This window comes from Corvus moneduloides, chromosome 7 (assembly GCF_009650955.1).
Source record: "Corvus moneduloides isolate bCorMon1 chromosome 7, bCorMon1.pri, whole genome shotgun sequence".
Lineage (NCBI taxonomy): Eukaryota > Metazoa > Chordata > Aves > Passeriformes > Corvidae > Corvus > Corvus moneduloides.
The window spans coordinates 27,015,830-27,040,759 of record NC_045482.1 but is presented as its reverse complement, the minus strand read 5'-3'; the positions used below and the strand labels follow the sequence as shown (position 1 = coordinate 27,040,759).

The 24,930-nt window shown below is 45.6% G+C and overlaps 1 protein-coding gene across 4 annotated transcripts in view; it reads right to left on the bottom strand.

Moving 5' to 3' along the window:
- Positions 1-4,993: 4,993 nt before the first annotated feature.
- MRAS (muscle RAS oncogene homolog) overlaps positions 4,994-24,930 on the bottom strand; it is a 38,046-nt gene continuing 18,109 nt past the window's right edge. The window contains exons 2-6 of one of the 4 annotated variants that reach the window (XM_032114772.1): positions 22,583-22,796; positions 13,715-13,868; positions 10,423-10,522; positions 9,052-9,131; positions 4,994-6,007 (exon numbers count right to left, since the gene is read on the bottom strand). In XM_032114772.1, the coding sequence (XP_031970663.1) occupies positions 5,908-6,007; positions 9,052-9,131; positions 10,423-10,522; positions 13,715-13,868; positions 22,583-22,775 (627 nt within the window). In that variant the 5' untranslated portion in view covers positions 22,776-22,796 and the 3' untranslated portion in view covers positions 4,994-5,907. Of the gene's footprint in view, positions 6,008-9,047; positions 9,132-10,422; positions 10,523-13,714; positions 13,869-22,582; positions 22,797-24,930 lie in introns of those variants that run through there. The other 3 variants (XM_032114774.1, XM_032114773.1, XM_032114775.1) reach the window with 3 other exon arrangements.

Sequence of the window (24,930 nt, the reverse complement as noted above, 5' to 3'; positions counted from 1 at the left end):
CTTGTTCAGCTGGGCTGACTTCTCAGCAGAGATTGTCTTAATCACGAGCTGTACAATGTCTCTTGCCCAGATTTGCAGAGGATTTGGCTTTATAGAACAGGGTCCTGATTCACAAAGCTCCTTCCTCCGCCTCTTGCTCCTGCTCTCTTATTGACCAAATCCAGGATGTTGCCTGAGCCCCTCCTCTTTGGCTTCTGGATCTGACCACATGCCCAGTCTGAGCTCTCAGACAATGTTGTACATGTCCTGGTCTGTAGGAGAGAGACCTGGGAGGAGGGATGGAAACCAGAGAATAGTAACGCTTGTGGCAAGTCAGACTGCTGTGTTTGGCTTGGCACAATGTTGCTGGTCCCCCGGGATTTGGCAAAGGGATCCCTAAATTCAAAAGAAATAAAAAAGCTGTCCCAGAACTGCCAGGATTAGGGGATTTTGGCTGCCTCCCCTCTGCACTCAGCACTGCTGAACATCCCCCTCCCTGATGTGAGCCTTCCTTCCCTGGCCCCTCGCTTTGGCACAGCAGTGACACAGTGCCCACATGTTTCTCCTGCCTCGGGAAGTCTTGACCTGCCTGACCTGCTGACCACTTATGAGTGACTTCTTGGAGCTGGAGGGAAGCAGCAGTGATTTGCCACAGTGGTGGGAAACCCCCCGAGACCAGAGCCTACCTCTGTGCTGTAACTCCTTGTGTCTCCCCATCATGGGATCCAGTGCACACAGTCATCTATCTCCCTGCTCTCTTCTGCTGCAAGTAAGTCCTGTGTCATCCCAGAAACCACCTGTGAGATCATCTATGAAATATTTATTCCCCTTGCATGCAAGAGAAAAGGAAGCAAAAGGCCTGCATAATATTGATGGAATCCCTGATAGCCAAATACTGAATTATTTACAGCCTAATTGTGCAAGTGATACTCATGAGATCGCCCAGGCTGCAAGATGCAATTAATACATTTCACAAGATTGGTGACTTCTACTTCAGACTTTGTCTAGATGCATCAGTGAGTCCCTAAAACACAGATGACATCACTTTGCAGGAGAAGAACTAGGGTATCCACAGACACTTGAAATATCCACTTTCTCAGAGCACTGCTGTGAAATAGAAAAGGGTTCTCAAATCACCTACTGGCTGCCCCAAGGTACATGTCTGGAGCTGTTTCAGGTGCTTTGGTGAATCCTTGCCTGGCTGATGGCTGCTACTCCAGAAGGGCACAGATTTCCTATAGGTTTTGTGTTAGAGCTGAAACTCACAGGTAAATGCCCTGGCTACCCCCAGGCATCTCAGATGCCATTAAATACATAAATGCAAGACACACAATTTAGGCTATGCGACCACTGGAGACCTCCCAGCACAGGGAACAGTGACCAAGAATGACAACACTTCCCATGCCACAGCATGCTTCCTCTCCTTTTCATTGTCATGTTTGCTGTGCACTCTAATGCAGTCCTTAATAAATGCACTAAAGCTCCTTCTTTCTGCCCACCCTACAGCAGATAGAGTAGACTGGCCACTGAACCCCAGCTCACAGAAAGCAGATTTCCAGACACAGAGCTCTTCTGTCTGTTCCAAGTTAGATGTGGCACTTGTCACAGGGCCTTGGCTATTTCCCTAATGCCAAACATCTCTCAAGCCCTCTCTCTGCCTCATCAATAAATGAGTATCTGAACTCTGACATTTCGAGTAGACCACAAGTTGAGTCTCTTAAAATATCTTCTGTATTCCTCGTTATATTCTACTCTTAGCAGAGCTTTGGGGGGGGATCACCTCCTTCCCAAGCAGCATTTAGGGACCATGCCTTGAAATCACTGGAGCTGAATAAGGCTCTGGGCAGTCCATTTTGGCCTGAGGATGGTAACAAGCTAAAACAAAAAATCTGAACCAGCATTACAATGCTGTCCTCTCTGTGCCTAATAATGCTCATTTCCTCTCCAGATGAGACACACCATGTATGCCTAAACCCCTCAGCCTGTCCTAATTTGCAAATTCTAGTACAGCTGTAGGTTAAAAGAGCCAGCCAAAATTAATTATTGCAGATTAAGGAACCGAGCAACATACGGCAATGGCCTCTTGTTAAACTGAAACATCTGATCCAAACCAAGCAATTTCAGCCCCTTGTTAAATCTTGCTTCTCTTGTTCACCATCTCCAGTGTTTTGCTGCTGAGCACCATCATCTGAATATGGTTTATTTAAATGTACCCAGGCTGTCACAGAGCAGCTTTGTCAGTGACAGCACTGGCCTTGGCTGAGGCAGCCAAGAAAGCAGGTTTGTAGGTGGCCACCACCTGCAGGCCCGCTCAGATGTGCGGTGGTGTTATTTGGTTTTGCTGTTATCAGGCTTTTGTGCCATTTAGAGTTGGCAGGCAGAGAGGGACAATTAAACTCTGCTCATGCCAAAGGAACATGTATTTATTTCAATTGGGTACTTTTCCTTCTCTTCCTTCCCACCCCCCCTTTCCTTAAACGAGAGACAAAGGTAGACAGAGAAGCAGGTGACTTGGCTTGTACAATAAATGTCATGCACCTCAGAAGTTGGTAAGAAAACAAAACCAGTGGCTGCCTTATAGGCAGGAGGAGCTGAGGGAGAAAACAGCAACATGATTTACCTGAAGGCAGTGGTATAGCTGTGATGGGATCCCAGGTTGGGGAGGTGATGACACCTCTGCAAAGCCAAAACTTAGGTGGCTTAATACTTTTTGTTTGTTGTTCTAAAAATATTATTCAGTGTCTAAAAAAGAAAAAGGAGGTTATTTGGTTTTTAAATACCAATAAATCTGTAAGGTTTTACCATTTTTCATTTTGTTTGAAACTGTGTGTTGAAAGCAAGGTGAGGCTATGGCCAGTTCTACCTTGCCAATTCCTGTTTAACAGAAGAGGAACCAGATTGCACTGAGACAAGGGAATGCTGATTTACCCAGGGGCTGAAGATGATGTTAGGTCACTGGGAATATCAGCTTTTTGGAAATAAGCCCCACATGTGCCCTTACAGGATCCTTCTCCAGACTGCCCCTGACCACAACAAAAATGTCTCTATCCACTGGATGCTCCATAGAAAAATATAAGCCATCCAAAGCACAGTTGTTGCTCTCTGTAATGTGTCACCAATTGGTGTCTCCCTACCCAGGGCTGTAGGTGCTGTGCATGGCAGGGAAGGTGCTCTCCATTTCCCAACAGCCCTGAATATGACAGGGTGGGTTAGGTGGCAGAAGGCTTTGCATACCTCGCTATTTTCAGCACCCCAGGATTGTCAGAGATGCAATCCTTGCTGGAAAACACTCCTTGCCATAAACAAGTTGATGAACATAAAAGAACACAGCCATGCTTTCCCCCATTTGCCACCATTCCATTGTTAATCTGCTCCTTTCCCCTCCTCCTCTGCTCCGTTATTCTGCAATAGTTGTTAGTTGCTAAAGAAACTGAAGAAACAATTAAGAAGCTTTAGAAAAAGCAGATAATTTCTCACATGCAGTGCTGAGTGCACAGCAGATGTGACTCAAGAGACACACATGCTGTTTTCAGGCAAGCATCCCCAAGGGTTTAGATAAAAATAACAAGGATGAGGTGGTTCAGCAGAAATCAAGTTATTTTTAAGTGGAAGGGCTCTAGGGGGTACTAAAAGGGCTCCCTGAAAATGCCATCATCTTCTTGTGTGTGGGATCCCATAGCATTAGTAGTGTATAATTAAAACTATGAAGCCAGCAGTCAGGCTAGACAGGGATTCTGGCAGGGAAGTGGTTACGGGGTGATGGTGAAATGGGCTGGTTGCAAAGATCAGACAATTTCTGATTTACTAGAGGTTTTCAAAGCAGAACAAATGAAATGCCAACAGGGAGATCTTCCTCCAGGAGGCAGAGGCAAGTCTCAAGGACTAGAATATGAAGTGGATGGTTTTGGTTGCTGCAGTTCCATTCAGCCAACGCTGGGAGAAATGCTGCAATGGTCTGGAGCCACATCTCAGCTGACACAGCATGTTGCTACTTCGCTGAAATGTATGGCCCACATCCAACCCAAGAGTCCATCAGAGACACTCCTTTCCAATATCCCCCTGCTTAATCCATCCCCAGCATCTGTCACCATGCCCAAGGGCACAGAAGCAGCAGAGCCAGCATTACCCTAAGCAGCTTGCTGAGCCAGCTGCAGGCTTTTGCCATCTTCTGCCTGTGACGAAGACTGGACAAATTAAGAACATATTTCCATTAGCCTCATTCACCTGAAAAATAATCAGCAGCCAACTCACGTCTAAAAAGTGGCCTGGCAAAGGGTCAAAAGATGAAATCTGGTGACAAATAGACAAGCATGGACAATAAGTTTGTGATGATCCATCATCTTGAATGCATCTTCAATACCAGGATTTTCTGTGCTCAGACACATAAATCTCAGGCATTCATACTCTGCCAATATTTTAAGTCATGCCCACAAAGCATATTTGAATAGGATTCAAGCTGATGAAAAGCGAGTTGCTACTTTTAAATAAGTTTGGTGACCATGTGAATGGAGCCAATGGATTCAATCCAGCAGATGACATTCCATTGAAGACAAATTTGCCACTGCAATTCTTACTGCCAGGAGAGGTGTGAAAAAACACGTGGCCCCTCTGGGATGTGCACAGCCATATTTCTGGTGCTACAGATGGAAGTTTGAACGCTTGCAGGGTTTTTGCCTTGTCTTTTCATAAGGCATATTTAGTCTTTGCTGTTTTCAGGGAGACATTTTAGATACAGTCAGCTTATGAAGAGACACATCCCACTTGAATCATTTTAAAAACACCTCTTCCTTTCAAGTCACCAACTCTTGGCGAAGGAGGGAGAAGAAAAAACATTGAGCCAAAGTCCATAAACAGGTTTTTTTTTCCTGTGTGTGTAAGATGAGCCTGGGAAAAGCAAAACAATTAATCTACCCATGAGTGGCTTTGCAGGGAAAGGTTAAGGAATAATAGAGAGGGATTTAGATTGCACCACTTTACATGCATTTATGAGGGAGAAATTCAACACCCAAATAACAAATTCAGTTCAGATTTTACTTCTTTTCTCCCTTCCCCTCCATCTCCCTCCCCCAGAAATGACATACCCTTCCATTTGTAAATTACTTTAATTTAAATACTTCCAGGTTAACAAAACGTCTTAAGTTTGATATGTCCAAAGTTACAAAACAGAAACAAAACCTCTGGACAAAGGGTAAGACAAAAAAATATAATCCAAGCCCAAATCTCCTTTCCTAAGCTGGAGTTTATGGTCTGTGAGCTGGCGGCCCTCCAGAGTCTGACACAATGTCTGGAGCACCCAGAGCAGCTGGAATTAATTTTCTTCCTCCAAATCTATGCACTTTCATATGAAGTTGTGTTTTGGCGCTGCCGCCCTAGAGAGAGTTCAGTGCAAGAAATTTAAGCCTGGCCGTTGTTTCTTTGCAACCCAACACTCGCTGAGCAAACAACAAAAAGGAAGAAGAGGACAAAAAAAAAATTAAGAGAAAGAAAAGCCCTTTCCCTTCCCCCACACATACACAGACAACTGTACCAAACAGGGGGGCTATTCAAGGCTGTTCAGAAATGGGTCACAAAGAGAAATGTTTGCAGATAAAACCAACACTTTTTTTTTTTTAACTTCTTCCTTTTTTTTTTCTTAATAAACATTATGGAGGCCCCTGGAAGGTGCTGGGGGTGTTTGAGAGTTGAGGTCCTGCTGATCCCTTCCGCCTCCCATTCACACAGCTCCCACGCTGGCCCTGATGTGCAGCTCCTCTCTGGGGGGGGGTCCAGTCCCTTCGAGCTGCCTCCTCCGAGTCTGAGCCGCCGTAGGGAGCCCGAGGGGGCCACGGGGCCGTGTGGGCATCAGCATCGAGCTGCGCTCCTCGCCTGGGCTGGCAGTGGGTCAAGAAGGGAGGAGGGAGGCGTCCAAGGCACTCCCAGGGTGTCCCGTCACAAAATCACACACTGGAGTTTATGGGAGCCCGTGGCTCTGTCCCCTCGCCATTTGGTCTTTTTCTTCTTTTTCTGGCTTTTCTCTGGGATTTGTTGCCTGTTTTGGGAGACAGAGAAGAAAGCAGGCAGGTGAGACATAAGGCTGGGTTGGATCCAGAGCCCCGGGCAGCCTGCAGAGCAGTATCTTGGTGTGCCTGTGCATATTTGCATACATATCTCCATATACCCTTCCAGCACTGCATGGCTTTCCATGCCACACAGCTGAGAACTGCCTGCATTCTTCAGGAAGGAGGAAAGAAGCCATTAAGGTTTATGGCAGGGATGTATGTCCTGCCAGGGCACTATGCCTCCAGTTGCCCTGGGTGAACTGCTGCCTCCTCCCCTGCCACAGGGGCTGCTCTGAGTGATGCAACATCATGTGTTACAGTGCTGCTGACACTCACTAGGGAAGAGGATGAGAGAGATACAGAGAGCACAGAGAAATACACTCTTCTGCCTTTCAGCTGGAATTGCCCTTAGCCAGCTGCACTGCTACAGACTTGGTGATGGAGGAGGGGCTAAAAAATAATAAACCGAAAACTGAGTTTGCTGCCTATGGGGCTCTGCCTTCTCCTGAAAGTTGTGAAGAGCACCTGAGCACAGAGAATGAGCTGACCCCAGAAAGATGTCCCTGGCTCTCTGAAGTCACAGCCACCAGGAACACACAGCTGAGAACCCTCCTGCACTGTGCCATGGAGCAGCCTCTAAAGTGTTCTGTTGAGGGCTTCTCCCTGTCCAGGAAGATGAGGCATTGCCCAAATGTCTGTTTGCAGCTGTACCCAACTGCAGCAGTCACTCTGCCAGCCCAGCAGTGCAAATCCAGCAGAATGCTTTGTGGCTCAAACACCCCATAGGCAGCCTGTAGATGCAGATTTTAGTGCAAGATAAAACATACAAACACTGGCAGTTTCTGTAGATTCAAACCCGAGAGTCTGAAGAGTTCAAAACCAGCCTCTTTGTGATGTAATATGCCAGGCATTAAACCAAGTGTTCATACCAAGTAATCCAGACCAGGATGAGACATCGCTGGGGCATAAATCACTATGGCTTTAGCTGGTGTTTCTCTTACAGCCTCAGCTTCTAAATTCTTGCAACCACCTGAAAAACTCAGCTTTGTCTAGTAAGACTTTTTTTTTTTTAGTGAATATGAAGGCTGGAGGCATGAAAAACATAAAACTTAAGAGCTCAAAACTAGAAAGATGAAATTCAGAAAATACTTTAAATCTGGATAAATACTAAGTAACCACAAGCTGTTCACACTGTTCTGGATCTGTTTTAGAGATCCAGAAACCATGGCCCGGGCCTGCTCAAGGCTTCTGCTGTGACAGTCCCTGTGTACGCACTGCTGCAGTATAAAAGGGGCATCAGGAAATTTAAAACATCTATCGGGTGGACTCAATCACCCCACTCCTTTCTGGATTACTTCCAGACAACAGTTTCTTGCATGAAGCTAAATAAACTGGGAACCAGCCAAGTGCAAAGAGCACAAACAGTGCAACACTGAACAAGCATGCTCACCCTGAGAGCTCACAAGGGCTCTGAGGAAGCCCTTCATTTGCAAAGCACTCCCTCAATGACACAGTTAACAGGGAGATGAAATTTACATTTTACTTGAAAAAGCTCACTTGAAAATCAGAAAAACAATACTTGATGGGTGATGCTACCCTTGACTGTTGACAGTTTGTAACATCCAGAAACCAAGTAAAGCTGCTTTGTGGCCACCGACCAGCCAGATCACACAGCATCTCCCTGCTCTCTGACTTAACCCGAGTTCCAGCTCTTGTGAACATTTCTGGTGCCCTTGACATCACAGAGGGTTTCACCTGGCTGGCAAGGACTTTCACAGTAGCTACTCAGGAAACTGAGGTGTACCGCTTATTTTTGAGGTTACGGAGTGCATTTTCACGGTTTGAAATTAGTAATGCCTCATTACAATACTCTTTTCAGCCTGCCTGGAGTTGTGTTATGTAGAGAAAGCAAACAAAGTCTTTCCATCTTATTTTGGCTGTTTTCCTTTCCTGCAGAGCAGAATAGATAGTGATAAGAGCTTGCTGCAACACAAAAGTAATATCTAGCCAGCTAATGCAGAGTTACAGAACAGTTGGGAAAGAGCTTGGGACACTTCCAACTCAGTTCTCCAAAGACTTTCTGCCCCCTGCTTTTGAGACATGTGGGAAGAGTGGGCAGTACCATCTGCTTTTGATGGAGGCTGGCTTAAGGCTGTGCTAGGATATTCACAAGTACAGATATGCTGTGAATAAATGCCTTGTGGTTTAATTGCCGAGCAAGGCACTTTGACTGCATGGCAGGGAGGAGCATGATTTCAGCTCAGCGCCCTCCCAAAACATGAAAAATGAGGGCCCAAAAAATCTGGCAGACAACTAGTGCCAGAAAAACAAATCTTCTCAGAGAGAACTGAGGTTATCAGCCGAGACGCTGGGATGTGCGTGCAGCTCTTTTCCTGCAGGAGAGCCAGGGTTTGGGAAGGCAGTCCCTCCCTGCTGGCAGCCGGAGCAGGGGTTCACCCATAGAGTGCACGTTTGCCAAAACGAGCAAAGGCAGCTCATGCCAAAACTGGGAACAAACCTCTGCAGTCTGAGGAGAAAACCTGTGGCATAGCCATTAGGTCATGCAGTTTCTCATACAAAATGGCTTAATTTTTCCATTTAGTGGGCAGAAAATGTTAGAAGTCACCTACAACATTAGAATTTTGTAGAATTTTTTGCCAGTCCTTTTTAACCTCTGGCAACGCAAGACCCTGAGAAGACAAAACTATGAAAACCCAAATTACTGGTCCAGAGCTTTCAATGCCAGCGTTTTAGAGCTGATCATTACAGGAGGCTTTGCACTTTTTATTGAATAATAAGATTTTCATTATGGCCACAGCTACTTCTTACTGTGCCTGGTACTGATGTCCTGCATGGGTAACTAACTGCTGGTAACATACCTAAGCAGACACAGGACTAGAAAGTTAATAAACACCAGAAATCTCCCACCCCCATGAAAACCTGTCTCCCCAGAAGTTAGCTCCTGACTCTCTGGGCCAGGACCCCTGCATGTCCCATCCACGGGCAGTAAGGAAAGGAGGAGTGTGCAGCTTACCTTATTACCCTCACGAGATCATGGAAGGCCTTGTCCACATTCAGAGGTGGGTCCTTGGCACTGGTTTCTATATAGGGAATCTGGAGGAGAGAAGCGTATCATGAAAAAGATCACTAACAACCTAGTGTTGGGAGCAAACCAGTTTCAAAATGAAAAGCCTAAAGGCTGGAGAAATACAGGTAAACAAAATGTTGCCATGATACTGTTATCAACACCCTCACGCTTGCAGCAAGGTCAGCGAGCACTTACAAAAGGTCTGGAACAAGCACCAGGCTAAACAGCTGCTATGGGAGCTCTGGGTTTGGGGGAGAATAATCCCAGACTTCATGTCGTCAGATGTTCTCTCCCCCTGAGCTGTGCTCGCAGACATGAAAATAGCCGAAGGTTGTTGAAAGACCAGCACTTGCCAAAAATTCTTGCTTGCCACATTTTATTGGGACTACTGCATGAATATTTCATGACTACAATTCCCCTTCAGTGTAAAATGATCTTCCCCTTCAAAGTCTGACAGCCAGATGGGGCCTCCTAGAGTGCTTGTCCAGCACACTGGCAGATTTATAAAACTGCCTCTGATAAGGTATTTTCATGCATGGCCTTTTCCAAAGCATGTGCATACAGATGGATACAACATGCTGTGCTGCAGTTTGGGTGCCCTGGCTCCAACAGGAACCAGCTTCCTTGGGGAGGCGGGGAGTGAACCTGCCCTGCCAAACTCCCATCGTGGTTTGCTCAGAAACCACCACACAGCTTGTCCTTTAGGCACAGCAAGCTGCCAAGAGGTCTCAGGCTTGTTTGCCTTTAACCTTTCCATTCAGTTCCACCTCCTAAGGGAGTTGTTGTCTCCCTCTGGGTGTTCAGGGCTGCTGGCATTTAGAGGTGATTAGTGGAGCAGCATGTGATCTACACCCACCTAAGACCAATTTCTCAGGCTAAACTAACAGCATGAATAATGCAGAGCTAAGATGGTGGGTCAGATTTATATAGGCTTAACAACCCTGTTAACTTCATTATCTTTAACAAGCTCAGGCACCTGGATATACCTTCTAATGCCTGACTCTGCCTTTTCACTCCAGGAGAGTGCACTTTCTTCCCTCACCCTGAACACTTCTCACCACTTTCAGACACCTTGTATGTAAGTCTTAGTGATGGCCACAGCTCTGCTACAACCTGGTGCACAGCAGAGGCTCTGGTTTCCGTGATGAATTGGCCCTACTGAAAGGGAACTGCATAGCTGCTACTTTGTAGTAGTCAAAAATGTATTTGCAAATGTTTAATTGTAAGCTTTAATTCAGCTGCTAATGAGCACAGATTTCAATTCTGAACACCTTATTAGGTCTTTCAATAGCCCATTAAATAATTCTGCAAACTTACGTTATGTTTTGTTGCCATTTCTCTCCCCTGTTCTCTTGTAATTTTCCGTAAGTGCATTAGATCAACTTTGTTTGCCACCAAAATCATTGGAAAAGACTCCCTGGAAAAAATCAAAACCACCACCCAATTATTAGCAGTCTACAACAAAAATTATGAGCATAAATTTCACTTTTTGATGCTGACATCATCCAACATTTTCAGCTACAGACATACCACATATGTATAAAGAAATATAAAGAAAACCCCCAGGATGTGCTACATATATGTTCACATTGTAAAAACTTGCTTGACAAGTTGCACTCATGCACACATTCATTGTTATTTGTAGGGACTTCAGGAATTTATTGTCACCGCTTTGCAATGCCTGATAATAGCTAAGCCTGAAGATCCAAATCGGTGAAGAAAGATCTACAGAATTAGCCAGAAAATCAACTGAGACATAAAGACAGATCTTGGACAGGAGACTGGGACTCTTTCGCAGCAGTTAAGACATCTCAGTAACTGCGTATCTTGGCAAGATACTGAGGGATGATGGAAGAACTGGAGTCAGTTCATTCCTGCTCATCCACTGAGAGAAACTGTGGGCAAAGAAAAATGGACTCTGGGAGCTGGTGCTTAGAGGGGCATCCAATGGTGAAGAGAATACCTGGGAGCAAAAAGATGCCCGTCAGCTCTTAACCTGAGACAAACTGAAAGCCTGGCAGTGGTAGCTGGAAGGAGGCTGGAGGGAACCAGAGATTTGCTAACTTCCAACACTATTACCTACCATCTCCTGTTTCTAATCCCAGAAAAAATACCCAAACCATCTCCCTCTGTAGTAATACTCAGTATTTCCTTAGCTACCAGGCATGTAAGTGACTGTCTTCACCACCTGAGAAAAGATCCATCCATCCACAGCATATCCTGTGCAAAGCTCTCCCCCTCTACCCTGCAGAAAGCTCCATAGCTCCAGCGATAAACAGTACCAAGGTTGGGAGCCATGGGAGGTTTTGGCAGTGCCACTCTCTCCTCTGGCTTCATGAAACAGAGTAATCAGCTGCTGCAGGGCCTCTTAGCCACTGCTGGGAGGGAGGAGGTCCCTTCTGATCACTGACAGTTACTGCAGTATTGTTGTCTTATATTTAACTTTAAACCCTCCTAAATGATCCCAGTGTTCTCTGCTGTAACAGAGCTGATTTTACTGGGCTAAGGAGCAGCTAGCTGTACTCATTTCTGTATAAAACACTTCCCTGGGTAACTCTGGATTTTCAAACAGCGTTTCTGGGTCATTTTTCATCGAGATGATAAGAGCTCCATCTTCCCTCTGGCATGCTGCCCCACTGCTCTGGCTGGAAAAATACCATACTGCACTCTGCATTTTAAATGAGTCTTAGAGTTATTCATTCTGATAATGTGACTGTGATTTAATGTTAATACCTGAGCATTGATATATCTTGACTCTGATCTTTCTGGAGCAAAATATTTGCTTGTCTGGATTATTTGACTGCTTTTTGGCTTGCAGCACATTGATTAGAAAGGGATTACTTTTGGATGGTATCTCATTTGCCTTGTTTACATCAGGCATAAAACTCTATGGGGACTTTGTTCGCTATTGTAAGCCATACAACTACTAGTTGGACAAAGCTGCTACAGTTGGAAATTTTACTATAATGAAAGTTGTGGAAAGAAACGGGAGGAAGGCTTTGAAAAGCCCTGCTAACGCAGCAGCCTGCAATTCTTTTGGATTTTAAGTTGCCAAAACTGCCTGCTAACCTGAAAACCAGGGTGATGCTCTGCTCCCAGCTACCTGTGGGTTTGGCAGGAGGGTTTTTTTACTCACACTGCTCCCACTGCTTCGATTTTCTGACCAAGCTCAGGTTTTGGATGAAGATTAATACTCTCCTCACGCTCGGAGTGGCGCTGAGCGGGGAAACACAAACAACCTCACCAGCCTGTTTCACTTCCTGCCTCTCACACGCTGCTGCAGTGTTTGCACGGCATGTGGAGGGTAAAAGTTTCAGCCCAGAGCAGAACAGTGAACACATCTTATTTTCACCAAGTTAAATTAGATAAAATCAGCATCGGATTGGGGCAGGTTACAGGAAATTCTGTCCTGTCTCCTTCAGCTTTCAGAAACAGATTTACTTTGCCCCAAGCTAAGCCAGCAGTGCTTAGACTGCTGTGATCTGAGAGGCTGACTGAGCGACTGACATTTTTCTTCATTTAAATGAAATCAAAGAGTGGTTTTTCCTTTACTTTTCACTCTTGTGGGCTATGCTTTGGATGCTTTACTGGAAGAGCTGTCAGCTGTGAACCTCACATGATACGAGTCCACCCTTCCTGTGGGGAAGTTATTCAGAGCTGTGAAAGGAAGCCAGCAACGAGGCCCAAACCCTCTGGTGACTTTTCTTGATGACTTCCATAATTAAAAGCCATTATGAACAGAAAAATTAAGTGTTTCAAAGCTGCAGACATATAAGGGCTTAATTCACACCCCACCCAGTGAGGATGGATCCATTGCCTCTTGAACCATGGGAAGAGGGAGTTATCTTGGAGATAAACCAGCAGCTTCCCCTCACTCTGCCAGGACACATTCATTTGCCATGATTAAACTCCCAGTGCTACCTTCTCCCCTGCACATGTAAGGAGAGGAGAGGCAACCTCTCTTGCTGTCTCCCCAGGCACACAGAGATGTTTTATTCTGTGCAATTGTTTGCTGGAGAGCACAGAGCATTAACTACATTACATCCCTGGTAAGAAATACAGTTCCTTTCAGCATGAATTTTTGCCTCTTCAAGACACTTGTTGACACCCCCAAATTACGCAGGGGGTGTGTTATGAAGGTGTGTTTGGCACAAGCAAGGGAAAGGAAGATGGTGCCAGGACACACAAAGTAATTAGGGCCAAATGCTTGCTGACTCCCTGCTGGTGATCCCAAAGTGCCTGCACTGTGCACAGAGCATCCCTCCCCCCCTTCAAAGCCGAGCTGGTTACCTTCAAAGGTGTCTGATCTTCCTTTCTCACACTGCTCTGCCAGACCATTCTGGCAGAAATTTCTCCCTTCCAGACCCATTTTCACTCCACTGTAACACTACTGACCCTTTATCCATACTGAAAGCGCTTCATGCTTATTACAAGAGGTAAACCACCACTTATTCACCACACTGAGGTCCACAAACCCTCACGTAAGGATTTGTCTCAGGACACCCAGAAGGCAGAAGTTAGGGTGAGATGTGCAACCATGCCCCCAGGGTGGTCAGCAGCATGGCAGGAGCCTGGCAGGTGGGACAGTGCCTGGCCCCGTGGCACCCACCTGTCCTTGACTCTGAGGATCAGCTGGTGGAACCGGTCCACGTGCTCGAAGCTGGCCTTGTCTGTCACCGAGTAGACGATCAGGAAACCATCTCCAGTCCTCATGTACTGCTCCCGCATTGCACTGAACTCCTCTTGGCCTGCAGTATCCAGAACTAGGACAGAAGAGACAAAGGTTTTTAGTTACTGTGAGGGACCTGTAGCTGCTGGCACCACTATGTGTCCTGGGGCCTTTATGCCTCTACTGGGCTTGCTCAAAGACTGTAAGATCTGATGAAATCAAGCTGGATGGACAAGGGAGTTTCTGTCCCAGACCCCACTCATCCTTGTGTGCCTAAGTTGGGAGCAGATGGAGAGGAAGATGACTATGTGGATTTCATTTTCCTTTTCCAGTACCAAATACTGACCACTGAATTTGGGGAGTTGCTCCTCTGGCAAGATACGGCTCAAAGTATTTCACAGCCCCCCAAATTTTCCATCTCTCAGCAAACCCAAGACTGAAAGATTAGGTAAAAGCCAGTTTAGATGTCAGGGATAACCAGCAAAATGCATGGTGAAGCAGAGCTGGGAGACAACCCAAAGTAATAGCTACAAGCATTTTCCTTTTCTCAACAGCTGGGTATTATTTCTAGACAATTTTGTGCTTTCAGAGTGAGATGGTACAGCCTTGGGGAGCTCCCTGTAAATATTTTGTACCAAATGGTGTGGTGATACTAAGGAGATAACTGAAACAGATGGAAAAGCTTTAAGTGCCTTGCATATCCAATACAGTGATTATGCTTCTGTGAATAAATCCATGCTCAAATCCCCTAAAACACCTCAGTTGTGACAGCCATCCAGATGCTGTTCCCCATTAGATTAAACTCCACTAATGGAATCATAACTCACTGGATCTCCATGTATCTGCCTCACAGGGGGTCCCATCACCTGTGGAACAAGCTACCACAGTCTTCTGGGTAAACACCACATACTGATACACACATCAGAGCGACTTCCTGAGCTCCAGCTTTGTATACAGCCAGGATTTTGACTGGCAGGAGGAGGGTACAAGAGGAGTTCATCAGTTTAGGCTGTGCCAGTACAAACATGGGGTGCACTCAAAGTGCATCAGCTGCTCAGAAGTACCAATCCTAATGCATCGTTACACCCCAGAGGCAAATGTGGGACCTTCATGATGACTGGGAACATTTTCACATCCCAGTCGACGGGGCTGGGTAGGTTTTGCCTCTGCTGTACAGTCACAGCATAAGCATCTGCTGCCCACAAGTGATGGGGAAAGCCCAGGGCACTCATGGATGAAGACTGTGGCAGGAGCATACTGCTGACAGAGCAGCAGGGCTTGATACAGGTTTGTCTAGTCTGAATGGGGCCACAGTCCCAGCAAGGTGTTCCCTGTAGGGGTAAGTACTCAGGCTGCCCCAGTTTGCAGATGGGGCCATGATAAAAACCACTTTGCTGCATCAGCACAGGTGGGCACAGTTGGACACGCTGCACATCACAGCGCACCCCACGAGCCAGCCACACCTCCATTGCATATCTGGAGGAGAGACAGCTACACTGGAAGAAGATCTGGAGACCTTCCTTGGTGATGGCAGGCCCTTTAAGGCCTTCAGCCTCATTTGTTCTCCTGCCTGAACTGGTGTTGAATGTCTGTTTCCATGAGCTCTTAAGGTAAAAAGAGCTTCTAGGCTCTTGCAAAGACCCTGAGATTTAGGCTTATTTGCCAAGCTTGCTGGAAAGTCATCTGAGTCTCTCCACAACCTTTTATCCTGCTCCTCCCCTTTAAATCTAGGAAACACGGGTCTCAGCTCAAAGCCATTTAGGCTATTCTTAAGGACTGTACAAAAAAAAAAGAAAAGAAAAAGGAAATAGAAAAACAACCCAAAGAGACTGCACGTGCTGATAAATTTCTATGCCCTGGGCAGAATTGCTACTGTGGAATAAGGCCAGGACTCTGTAGCTGGTACAGAAGAGGAAATTAATCTTTCCTACCTGCCCAACCAGTATGGAGAGGCTAGGCTGCCCTCATCTGACTCCTGCAGCAGCCAGACACGGTGTCAGGGCAGGGAGAGAGCTGACACCAACACACAAACTCAGCTTGTGGGGGAGTGGGAGAGCTCCCCGCTGGGAGCCAAGCCCTCCTGCCCTCCCTCCCCCCGAGACAGGGCAGGTGCCCCAGCACAAGCTGTGGGCAGGAAAGTGGAGATGGATGTGCTGTATCCTGCATGGTAATTTGCTTAGGGAATTCCCCTTGCTCTGGAACATTTGCAAACCTCCCATGAAACACACAAGAAGCATCCAGCTCTGCCTTTGCACCCATCAACCCATCCCCAGCTGCTGCCCCTCCAAAGCTCTGCATCTCCTGGGAGAGGGGACAAGCCCTAGTGGGGGCTGTGTGGATACCCCACTGCATGGGGCTCTCCTACCTTGCCTGGATTTTGGCCCATGGCATCACACTAAACACAGGCAGAGCTGCCGTGTCAGCAGCTGCCATTGAAAGGGAATTCACTTGCAGCATTCATAAAAAGGTGAGCAAGCCCAGGCAGCATTTAAAATGGCACTTTGAAAGTGCAAGTAAAAGACACACAGCAGTGAAGGTTAAGGTTAATCTCAGATGGGTTATTCATACAAAGTTAAGCATCGTGTAGATGGCCAGACAAAGTCCTTGTCTTAACCTTAAATGTGCTCTTCATCAAGGCAAACCCCCAGGCTAACACTTGTGTGCTTTGTGAATTGTAAACAACAGAGGAGAGTGTGATCTGGACCCTTTGTAGGCAGGACAGGACCACATCCTGGAAAGCATCAGCACCAAAAAAGGGCCAGATGCAAGTGGCTTTGCTTGTGGTGTTACCTTGTGGCATAAAAGCTTCAAGAAGACTCCTACCTATAGAAATGGGAAAGTAGCAAGGAGAAACCTTGGGAAGGGGTAACTTGGAAGGTGACTGGCTTCCCAAACCAAAAGCGATGAGGAGATTTAGCACGTTAGCCAGCATTCACCTTCTTTTAAAATTCCTGTTTCTGCAGACAGGATGCCAGAAGACAGAAATAACCACGAGTAGAGAACTTGAGCTGGTACACTTTAAACCAGCAGTTGCCCCACTGGCCGCACATAAATGCCAACGTGTAAGCATGGCTGGACCAAAGCACAACAGGTTTCTCCTACCTCATTCTTCCCAGAACTGAAATCAGACTCATAGGCTGCACAGTGCAGTGTCAGGAACTTCCAACAGAAAACTTGGTGAAGTTCTCACAAATTTGACCAAAGAAGCAAGGAGGAGGATTAATGAAAGCATTTGGGTAAAATGAAGGAGAGAGAAGCCAAGGATGATGTCTGATGTAGAAACAGACATCCAAAGAGAGCAAAGCCATTTACAGCTATCATGAGACCAGCTGGAGACTAAACTAAGAGCAATTAGGCTGTGAGAGCCCAGCAGGGAGGTCTCCTGCTTTGCAGGTAAGAGATTGCTGAGTGAAGAGATGGCCTTTTCCACTTTTCAGTGGATGTGACCCCCAGCTGCTGTGATGAACTCCTTGCTAATTGAATCCTGCCCCTTTAGAGCTCTCCACACCGTTTTCCTGTGAATCCTGACGGGTTATGCAAGAGTGCAGCTGCCTAGAGAGCACTTCTGAGCAGGCACAGGAGCCCAGGAAGACATGGGAATTCGTGGTCCAAAATAGAAGCACTTGGTGCTTCAAGGTGTATCATGTGGCAATGTCTCTGCAACCAACAGTGCTGTGAGTGCCCATCCAGAGACAAAGGCACGTGAATCTAAACCAAGGGCAGAAGCACACTATGAACTCCAAGTCAACAATGGCATTTATTTTTCTGGAGCCTTGGCTGGATTCAGTTCAAACACAGCAGTCCCAGCCTTCGAGGAGCTCAGATCTGGTTGTGCAGGTGAGTTCTTCTCTTTTCACATCTAGGCAAAATTTCCTCCTACGTCTTTACCTTTACATTGCCAGGCAGCTGGGTGTAGAGGTCACCTCAAGAGAGTTTCTCCACTGTCCATGGCATCTAGAGGGGATAAAGACAAACTGACGGGCAGGTTAACCCATTTTCTGTCCTTCAGCCACTGGGTCTCACTGCCCTGCAGCTTGGTACCTAAGCTCATGGGAAAATTTAACTTGAATTGCCAAGTCAAACTAACGAGCCTCAGGCTGAGGAAAGCCATCTCCACAGTCTCTGTCTTCCTTCCATCAGCAGCGATGTGGGAGAGGGTACTGCTATCAGCCATTGGCTTCAGCTGAGGAATTGGTATTTGGGCACTGCACAGATGGAGTACTGGGGTCACAGCTCCTATTCTGTATCCTCACACCCAAATCACCTTGAAGAGATAGGAGGTGCCCTCGCTGTGAACAAGGCAAGGCAGATGTTTCACTGGTCACTGTGATGCTTATGCTCCTTCTCAGAAACAGCCACACTGCCCTGGCATGACAGCTTTCCTCAGCAAAAAACACGATAGGAAGACACTGGGGCTTTTATGAGCCCTTCTTCTGTGCCCTAGCTAAATACACAGATGTTACAACATGAAAAACCAAAGTACTTGAATTCTTGCCCTTTCTTTAAGCAAAAAGAAGAGAGAAGTCTTCAGGAGAAAGGCTTCCACATCAAAACACAGAATAAAGATGCAAACCCTTAAAGGAGCTCTTTCTCTAACAAAGGGCAAGTATTCAAAGCCCTGTGTTTTCCATGTTGCAACATCAAAATTTTCCTGGCAGGAAAAATATCCCCACAACCCAAGACAAAACCTCCTCTTTCATGGTTGCAAAATCCCAGCAATTAAGGGAAGGGAAATACTGTACACACAAATAGAAGAATGAAAGTACAAATTTAACTTGAATTTTAATGCTCTCAAGTGGAGCTACTGAAAGTCTAAATTAGCAGAAAAAAAAGGAGAAAGCGAGCCACAAACCAACCCTTCTGACTGCAAGTCTGAAGTGACCATTGATCTCCTTCTGGCCTCATGGCCGAGTTGATCCCAAGTTTCCCGAGAAGAAAAGCAGACAGTGTGCCCAGGGATGACTAGGAGCAAGAACCCTCAACAAAAAGGGGTGCATAGGATAGACAGGTGGGAAGGGCAGAGAGAGCATGGGGGAAGGAAAGGAGCTTGGTGTGACTGCTTAGGGGTGCACACCAGGCTGTGCAGGTCCAGCCCAGCACAAGGACCCCCAGGGATTGGGAGGAGGTCTTGGGAAGAGAACTAGAAGAGAAACTGAAGCTCAGGAGCAGAGAGGTAACTTCTAGGCTGTGAGAGTTTCATCAAAATATACCAGGGAAAGGAAAGGGAAGAGAAGGGAGACCACAGCTTCCTTTCATCCAACACAATTCCTTGTTTGGCCAGTACCAACTGGCACAGCCCTACAGACAGCTAAGAGTTCAGCCCAATTCCCCAATAAGCCCAAGCCATGTGCTTGTGGTCATCTCTTCATCTCCCTTTGCTTGCCACCTTTTTATCTGTGTGGTGTATGAGCCATAAGGAATTCTGAACCATTGGGAGTTTTCTGCCATATTAAAATATTCCACTTCTGGTTTTATGCCGCGATTAGCAATTCCAGACTGGGGTTTTGCAGCCACACCAAAAAGAAATCCTCTGCTACTTGCTAAGTTAGCCTGCACACAGAAAGGAGTGTGCAAAATTAATCATAGCAACGCAACTGGAGCAGGAGCTAATCAAGGCAGATTAACCCTGGCCTCCACTTAATTCTGACCTCATGTGTCTGTACAGCACCTGCGTGTGAGTGCATTTCACCAAGCACATCACTGTGCTGATTTCAGCACGACCAGCAGGGAATAAACCAAGATAACATATGCAGAGAAAATTTGAGGCTTATCCTAAAGCCTCATTAGAGTGGCAGCAACCAAAAAATGGGCTAGCCACAAATTGCCTATGCATCTTTGATTCAGGTTAAGTGCTCTCTTCCACTCTACAGTACTTGTCCTCCAAACACTGCATCCATGGTCTTCTAAAGCTGGCATAAGGTCAACAATAAAGTGGTTTTGTGTAGTGTTGGACTTGAACACAACAAACGCAGGTCCCACAATCTTTTCAGAGGCAGAGAACTATCACAAACAACTCTTCGGTGAGAAAAATAGACAGAAACGTGCCCAAGCCAAAAAACAAATAGGTAAAAGAAGATTTTGAATGCAGGTTTTGCTCTAAGATGTAAAATGTGAAATAAAACCCTATTCCATTTCAGTCTACTTTCAGTGAGAGATTTCAGCAAAGGAAAAAAATGCAAGTCAAACATTTCATCGTGCTGCCAGTTAGTGCTGTTGAATAAATGTGGGTGGAGGTCTTCATGGAGGGAAGCCAAATGCTTTATGCAAGCTGGCTAGCAGAAGGGTTTTTTTACAACATCATGCTGGTGCAGTTACAAAATGCTTGAAATGCTTTGTACAGAACTGCTCAGGCAACAGCCTGGAAAAGGGTGGGCTGTTTCCCTTTTTTTTGAAGTTGTTGGATGTCTATGTATTTGGCTTTTTAAAAATAATCACTGTTTCTAAAAACTTCAAAACTTATAGAGCCCCTCATGCTATATCCTCACTTGGTTGTTCATGTTCCAAAACTAGTTCCTATTTTGGGTGTGGGCAGCTGCTTCTTCCCACCAAGCACTGCATGAAACGTCAGCTTGCAAAGGCTTTGGTCATAAAGAACAACTGGAAAGTCTAGGATTTATCATGATGCATCTTTACCCTTCCTATCATGTTTGTCCCTAATTTTATACCATAAGTGATTCATGTAACCACAACAAGAGCAGCTGTCCCAGTATATGGTGACCTCTGAGACTGGCCTAGATCTAAAGCCTGTGACAGAGAGCTGAGGCAAATGACACGTGTGTTAGTCAGTCTTGGTGCCCTGTTTCTGCTGGGCAGATGGAAAAGGGTCACATCCTTTTTCAAGCAAGAACTCTGCCCTTCTTCCAAAATTCTGATTATTCAAAATCTCAAGTGGTAGGAAAGAGAAGCAGCTGCAGTTTCACTTCTCTGGCTTCACTGTGAAGCATCTGTGGGCACACAAACTCTGGAAGTCAGGGATTCCCAACATGCCATTCAAGGCCACAGTTGAATTCAGTTCAGCCCAAGTACAGCCACTAGGCTGCATCTGAGCAAAAGAAAGGCTTTTTCATCAAAACAAAGGGTTAAGCTTCTGCTTGTTGGAAAACAATTTCTTTCACCACTGCCATTCAGATCAGTTTGGTTGGTTTTTGTGTTGTTGTTGCTTTTTTATGCTTTTTTTTTTTTTTTGTCTAAACAAAAATTCCAAATATTCAGTGAAAGATGCCTTTTCTACTTTTCAATAATTTGCAAAACCCAGGCTATTTCAGCTAAAATCAGCATGTACAGCAGCTGGTACTCTTATATCAGAACATGGGGCATACCAGTGAAGACAAAGGTTGCTCATTTTAGAGGGCTGGATTCTGGACTAAAAATAATTAATTCAATTCACAGAAGGATTGTGTTTTTCTTTTATACAGGACTGGAATTTTAAAAGTAAGGGTGCATATATACATTATGTGATGATTAATCGGGAGCAGATATCTCTGATGCAGATGACAAGAAGAGACATTTCAGCACCAATTTCACAAATACTCCCTCATATCAACTATTAACATATTCAAATGAACAAATGTTGGCAAGATTAACTTGTTTTATTGTTTGCTGGTTTTGGTTTTTAATACTGAATAAAAGCTGTTCTTTTAAGGACTTCATGATCATTTGTATTCATTAAATTATATCTGATAAATCCTTAAGAGCGCAACTAAGATCTCAAGTTTCCAGACCAAGCTAAGCAGTCTTCACAGCAAAACCCACCAGCATCCACATTCCACCACTCATGACAATCCCCCAGCTTTCTGTCCCCACACACCAGTGACACTTATGCAGAGACACCAAAGATCTTGAACGCCTTCTTGACAAGAGAGTGGAGGTAGAACTCGGCACAAGTGAGGCTAAGTTTAGTTCAGTTGTGTTAGTGGCCACATACATGAACTTGGGTAATTAAGGCACAAAATACTCGCTTGCTTTTATGTACTACCTAATTATTACACAATGCAAAACAAAACTTACAACATTTAAGAGCAAGATTCCCTTTATAGCTGTGGTTAGTCTGTCTCATGCAGCAGAAATGAACAAGCTACAAGCTTTAGGTAATACAGGGCTTTCTCCTCACCTGCTAATAAAGTCACTTTGATTTTGTTGGGGTTTTTTTTTATTTGGGTTTGGTTTTTTTTGGGGGGGGGGGGGGGGGTGTTTGTTTGTTTTTTGTATTTTTAATTGTTTTTTTTGGTTTTTTTTTTTTTTTTTTTTTTAATAAAAAGGCAGTTTTTGTTCAAAGAACTGAAAACTCTTGGTTACAACAGATCTCCAGGCTGGTACCCTATCCATATTTAAATGAAACAGGCAATTAAATATGAAGACATCACACCTGAGTGACTGGAGCTAAGAGCTGTAACAATTCTTCATCGTCACACCGTCAGTGGACAACAGTTTTGATTAAATGTTCTTTCTGGTTATAACCCTCACTCAGTTACCCACTCACTGTTATTTCCCAGGGGATGAGCTCAACCACAATGAAGTATCATTAGCAATAGCCACCTGGCAGTGCTGTAAATTCAGCCTCTGCAGAAGCCTACTCCAAATGTCAATGAGGATCTGTAGGTTTTCACAGGCCTGCAAGAAACATTTCTCTGCAGAACTGGAACCAATGCAACTGGAAGCAGAAGCTTTGCTGGAGACCAGCTGCGGACCATGCACTGCAGCTCCAGTTCCTGCCAGCCCACGGCAGAGCAGGAGAGATACAACATGCTGTGGGAGACACAATTAGGCTCAGCTAGAAGGGAAAGGGGATCACGAGAGTAGCTTGCTTACCATCAAGAATTGCCCATTGCCCATCTATTTCTGTGTGCTTCAGGTAGGAGTCTTCAATAGTTGGGTCATAGTCTGGCACAAAAATCTTCTGGAAAAACTGAATGGTGAGAGCACTCTTCCCCACACCACCATCTCCAACAACCACCAGCTTGTATGTGGGGAGATTTTCGCTGGGAACGGCACTTGTAGCCATGCTTCCAGAGTGCTGAACCTGCTGGAGAAAGAGATCATCTCCAATCACTCACCAGCAATGAAAAGGGCAATATGCACAAGGCAGCTTTTACCTGCTGCCTAAGAAACGAGAGTGAAGGCAGCTCTGACATCCAAAATCCTTTTGGACACAGAAGCAGCAGCACCAACCCTTCCCAAAAGCTCTACTCCCACTCAGACCCAGCACTTAAACATGCAGACAACTCCACCACTGTGCCTTGTTTACTCCTGCCTTGTTTACTCCTGCCTTGTCTACAAGGATTGCTAACTCCCACCAAATGCACATGCAGCACCTACGTCATTGAATATCTTTCCTACCGGGAGTGGGTCCACATGGCAATGACAAAAATCACCCTGGCTCAGTGCACCTGTCAAGCTCCTGACAGTTTCCTGTTGCCAGTGACCAAATCCCATTGATAAGTCAGAGTTGTGCTATTCCTCACTACTTAACCCAAGGTACAGCAAACATTAAATGGTGTGTTTCGTCCTGGGGCCAGATCTGCAGGCAGAACTGGCGGTGATGGATGAAACTGGAGTTAAAGGCCCAATCCTGGCTCTGCCAGCAGACAAAAATGCACTTAGCTGCTTTCTTCTCTCTCACTTTCAAGTTTGAGAAATAAAAACAAGAAGGCAGCAGGCCAGGAACAACAGGTGGTTTTTGTTTTGCCTTTTTTTTTAAAAAGGCCCAAAACCCTCAACCTTGCTGTGGCAGGAAGGCTGGTGCCTGTGGCTGTGACACAGCCAAGAGAGCAGCTTCCCGGCAGCATGGCTACACTCCTCCTCTCACCTCAGAGCTGCCTCTTAAAAGAAAGCTGAGAAAAATTCACTGGCTGAAACTGGGCAACAGCACAGGTATGTGGAGAAAGGAGAAGAGGCAGTCATTGCTGACTGGCCCATTTCAACAGTCAGCAGTAGAGACTGCTCATTCAAGGAGAAGCCAGGCAGGAGGTTCTGTACCTATATGTGCCCTCCATCCCCCCATGAGCAGCAGCAATGCTGACCCAGATCACAGAGGAAATAGGTGGCTATCTCCCAGATCTGAATGACCATTGCATCCTCTCGGAGGTCTTTCACACACTTAAAGAGAAAATAACAAAAAAACCCCATCATAATGATAAGGCTCAACACAAGGCAGTTGATTTTCTTGGTATTGGTTTGGAAGCAACAGCTGCTGGATGGGGAGAAGACCAAACCAGATGAGGTTTCAAATCATCTTACTGCATTTCCTCACAACAACCCCAAGGAAAAGTTTCTTAGCTCTATTTTTGAGTGAGCCACTTTCTCATATTTATGAGACTACACGTCAATACACAGCAGGCTGGGCTGCAGAAAAACCTATGAATGTCATCTAAATGCCTCATTTTTTGCTTGAAAGACCAAGTTTTATTTCTGTGTAATCCTTCTTGGGTCAGATGATGCTCACAGGCTTTTTGAGACACAGACCCTGGCTAAAGCTCTGCCCCTCCTTCCAACACATTTAATGACGATTTTTTGCTTTGCCCATGGCCAAGATTTCACCCCATCCTTCTTTACATGGCGGAGCAGCTCCAGCCAGGCAGAATGAAAGACTGATTGTTACTGACACGGAGGGGGACAGTCTGTGGATGTGAAAAACATACTCCGTTTGTGCACGATTTTTGACCTCCTCACAAACCACAAGCTGCTGCTCAGCAACAAGCATTACATTTTCACTGACATTTTGCACCAGCCCTTTAACCCGCTCCTAAGGAGCCTCAAGCTTATCTTGCATGAAATGCTCCCCAAAGTACTAGGATAATGTTTAGCCCATTGTACAAACTGTGTCTCTGCCCAGCATGCTTATCGGCTGAATTGGGGCATTCCCTTCCCATTGTTTCCAGAAGTTTGGTCATGCTGTGTGTCTGAACCACCAGACTGAGTGTTATGTAGCCTGGGGAAAACAGCAAGAACTGAACTGAAAAAAAAAAAATTAAAAAAAAAGTCAAGAACTGGAGGCTGGTTTGTTGACACAACTCCCTGTATTTAAGGTAATGCTAGCACAACAGATGAAAACTTCTACTGAGTGTCAAAAGGCAGCAAGTTCAGATGTTTCTGCAGGATTGTTCCTACTGCTCATGGAAACACTCCTCTTTCTACTGAGACGGCAGGTCCCATGCTCC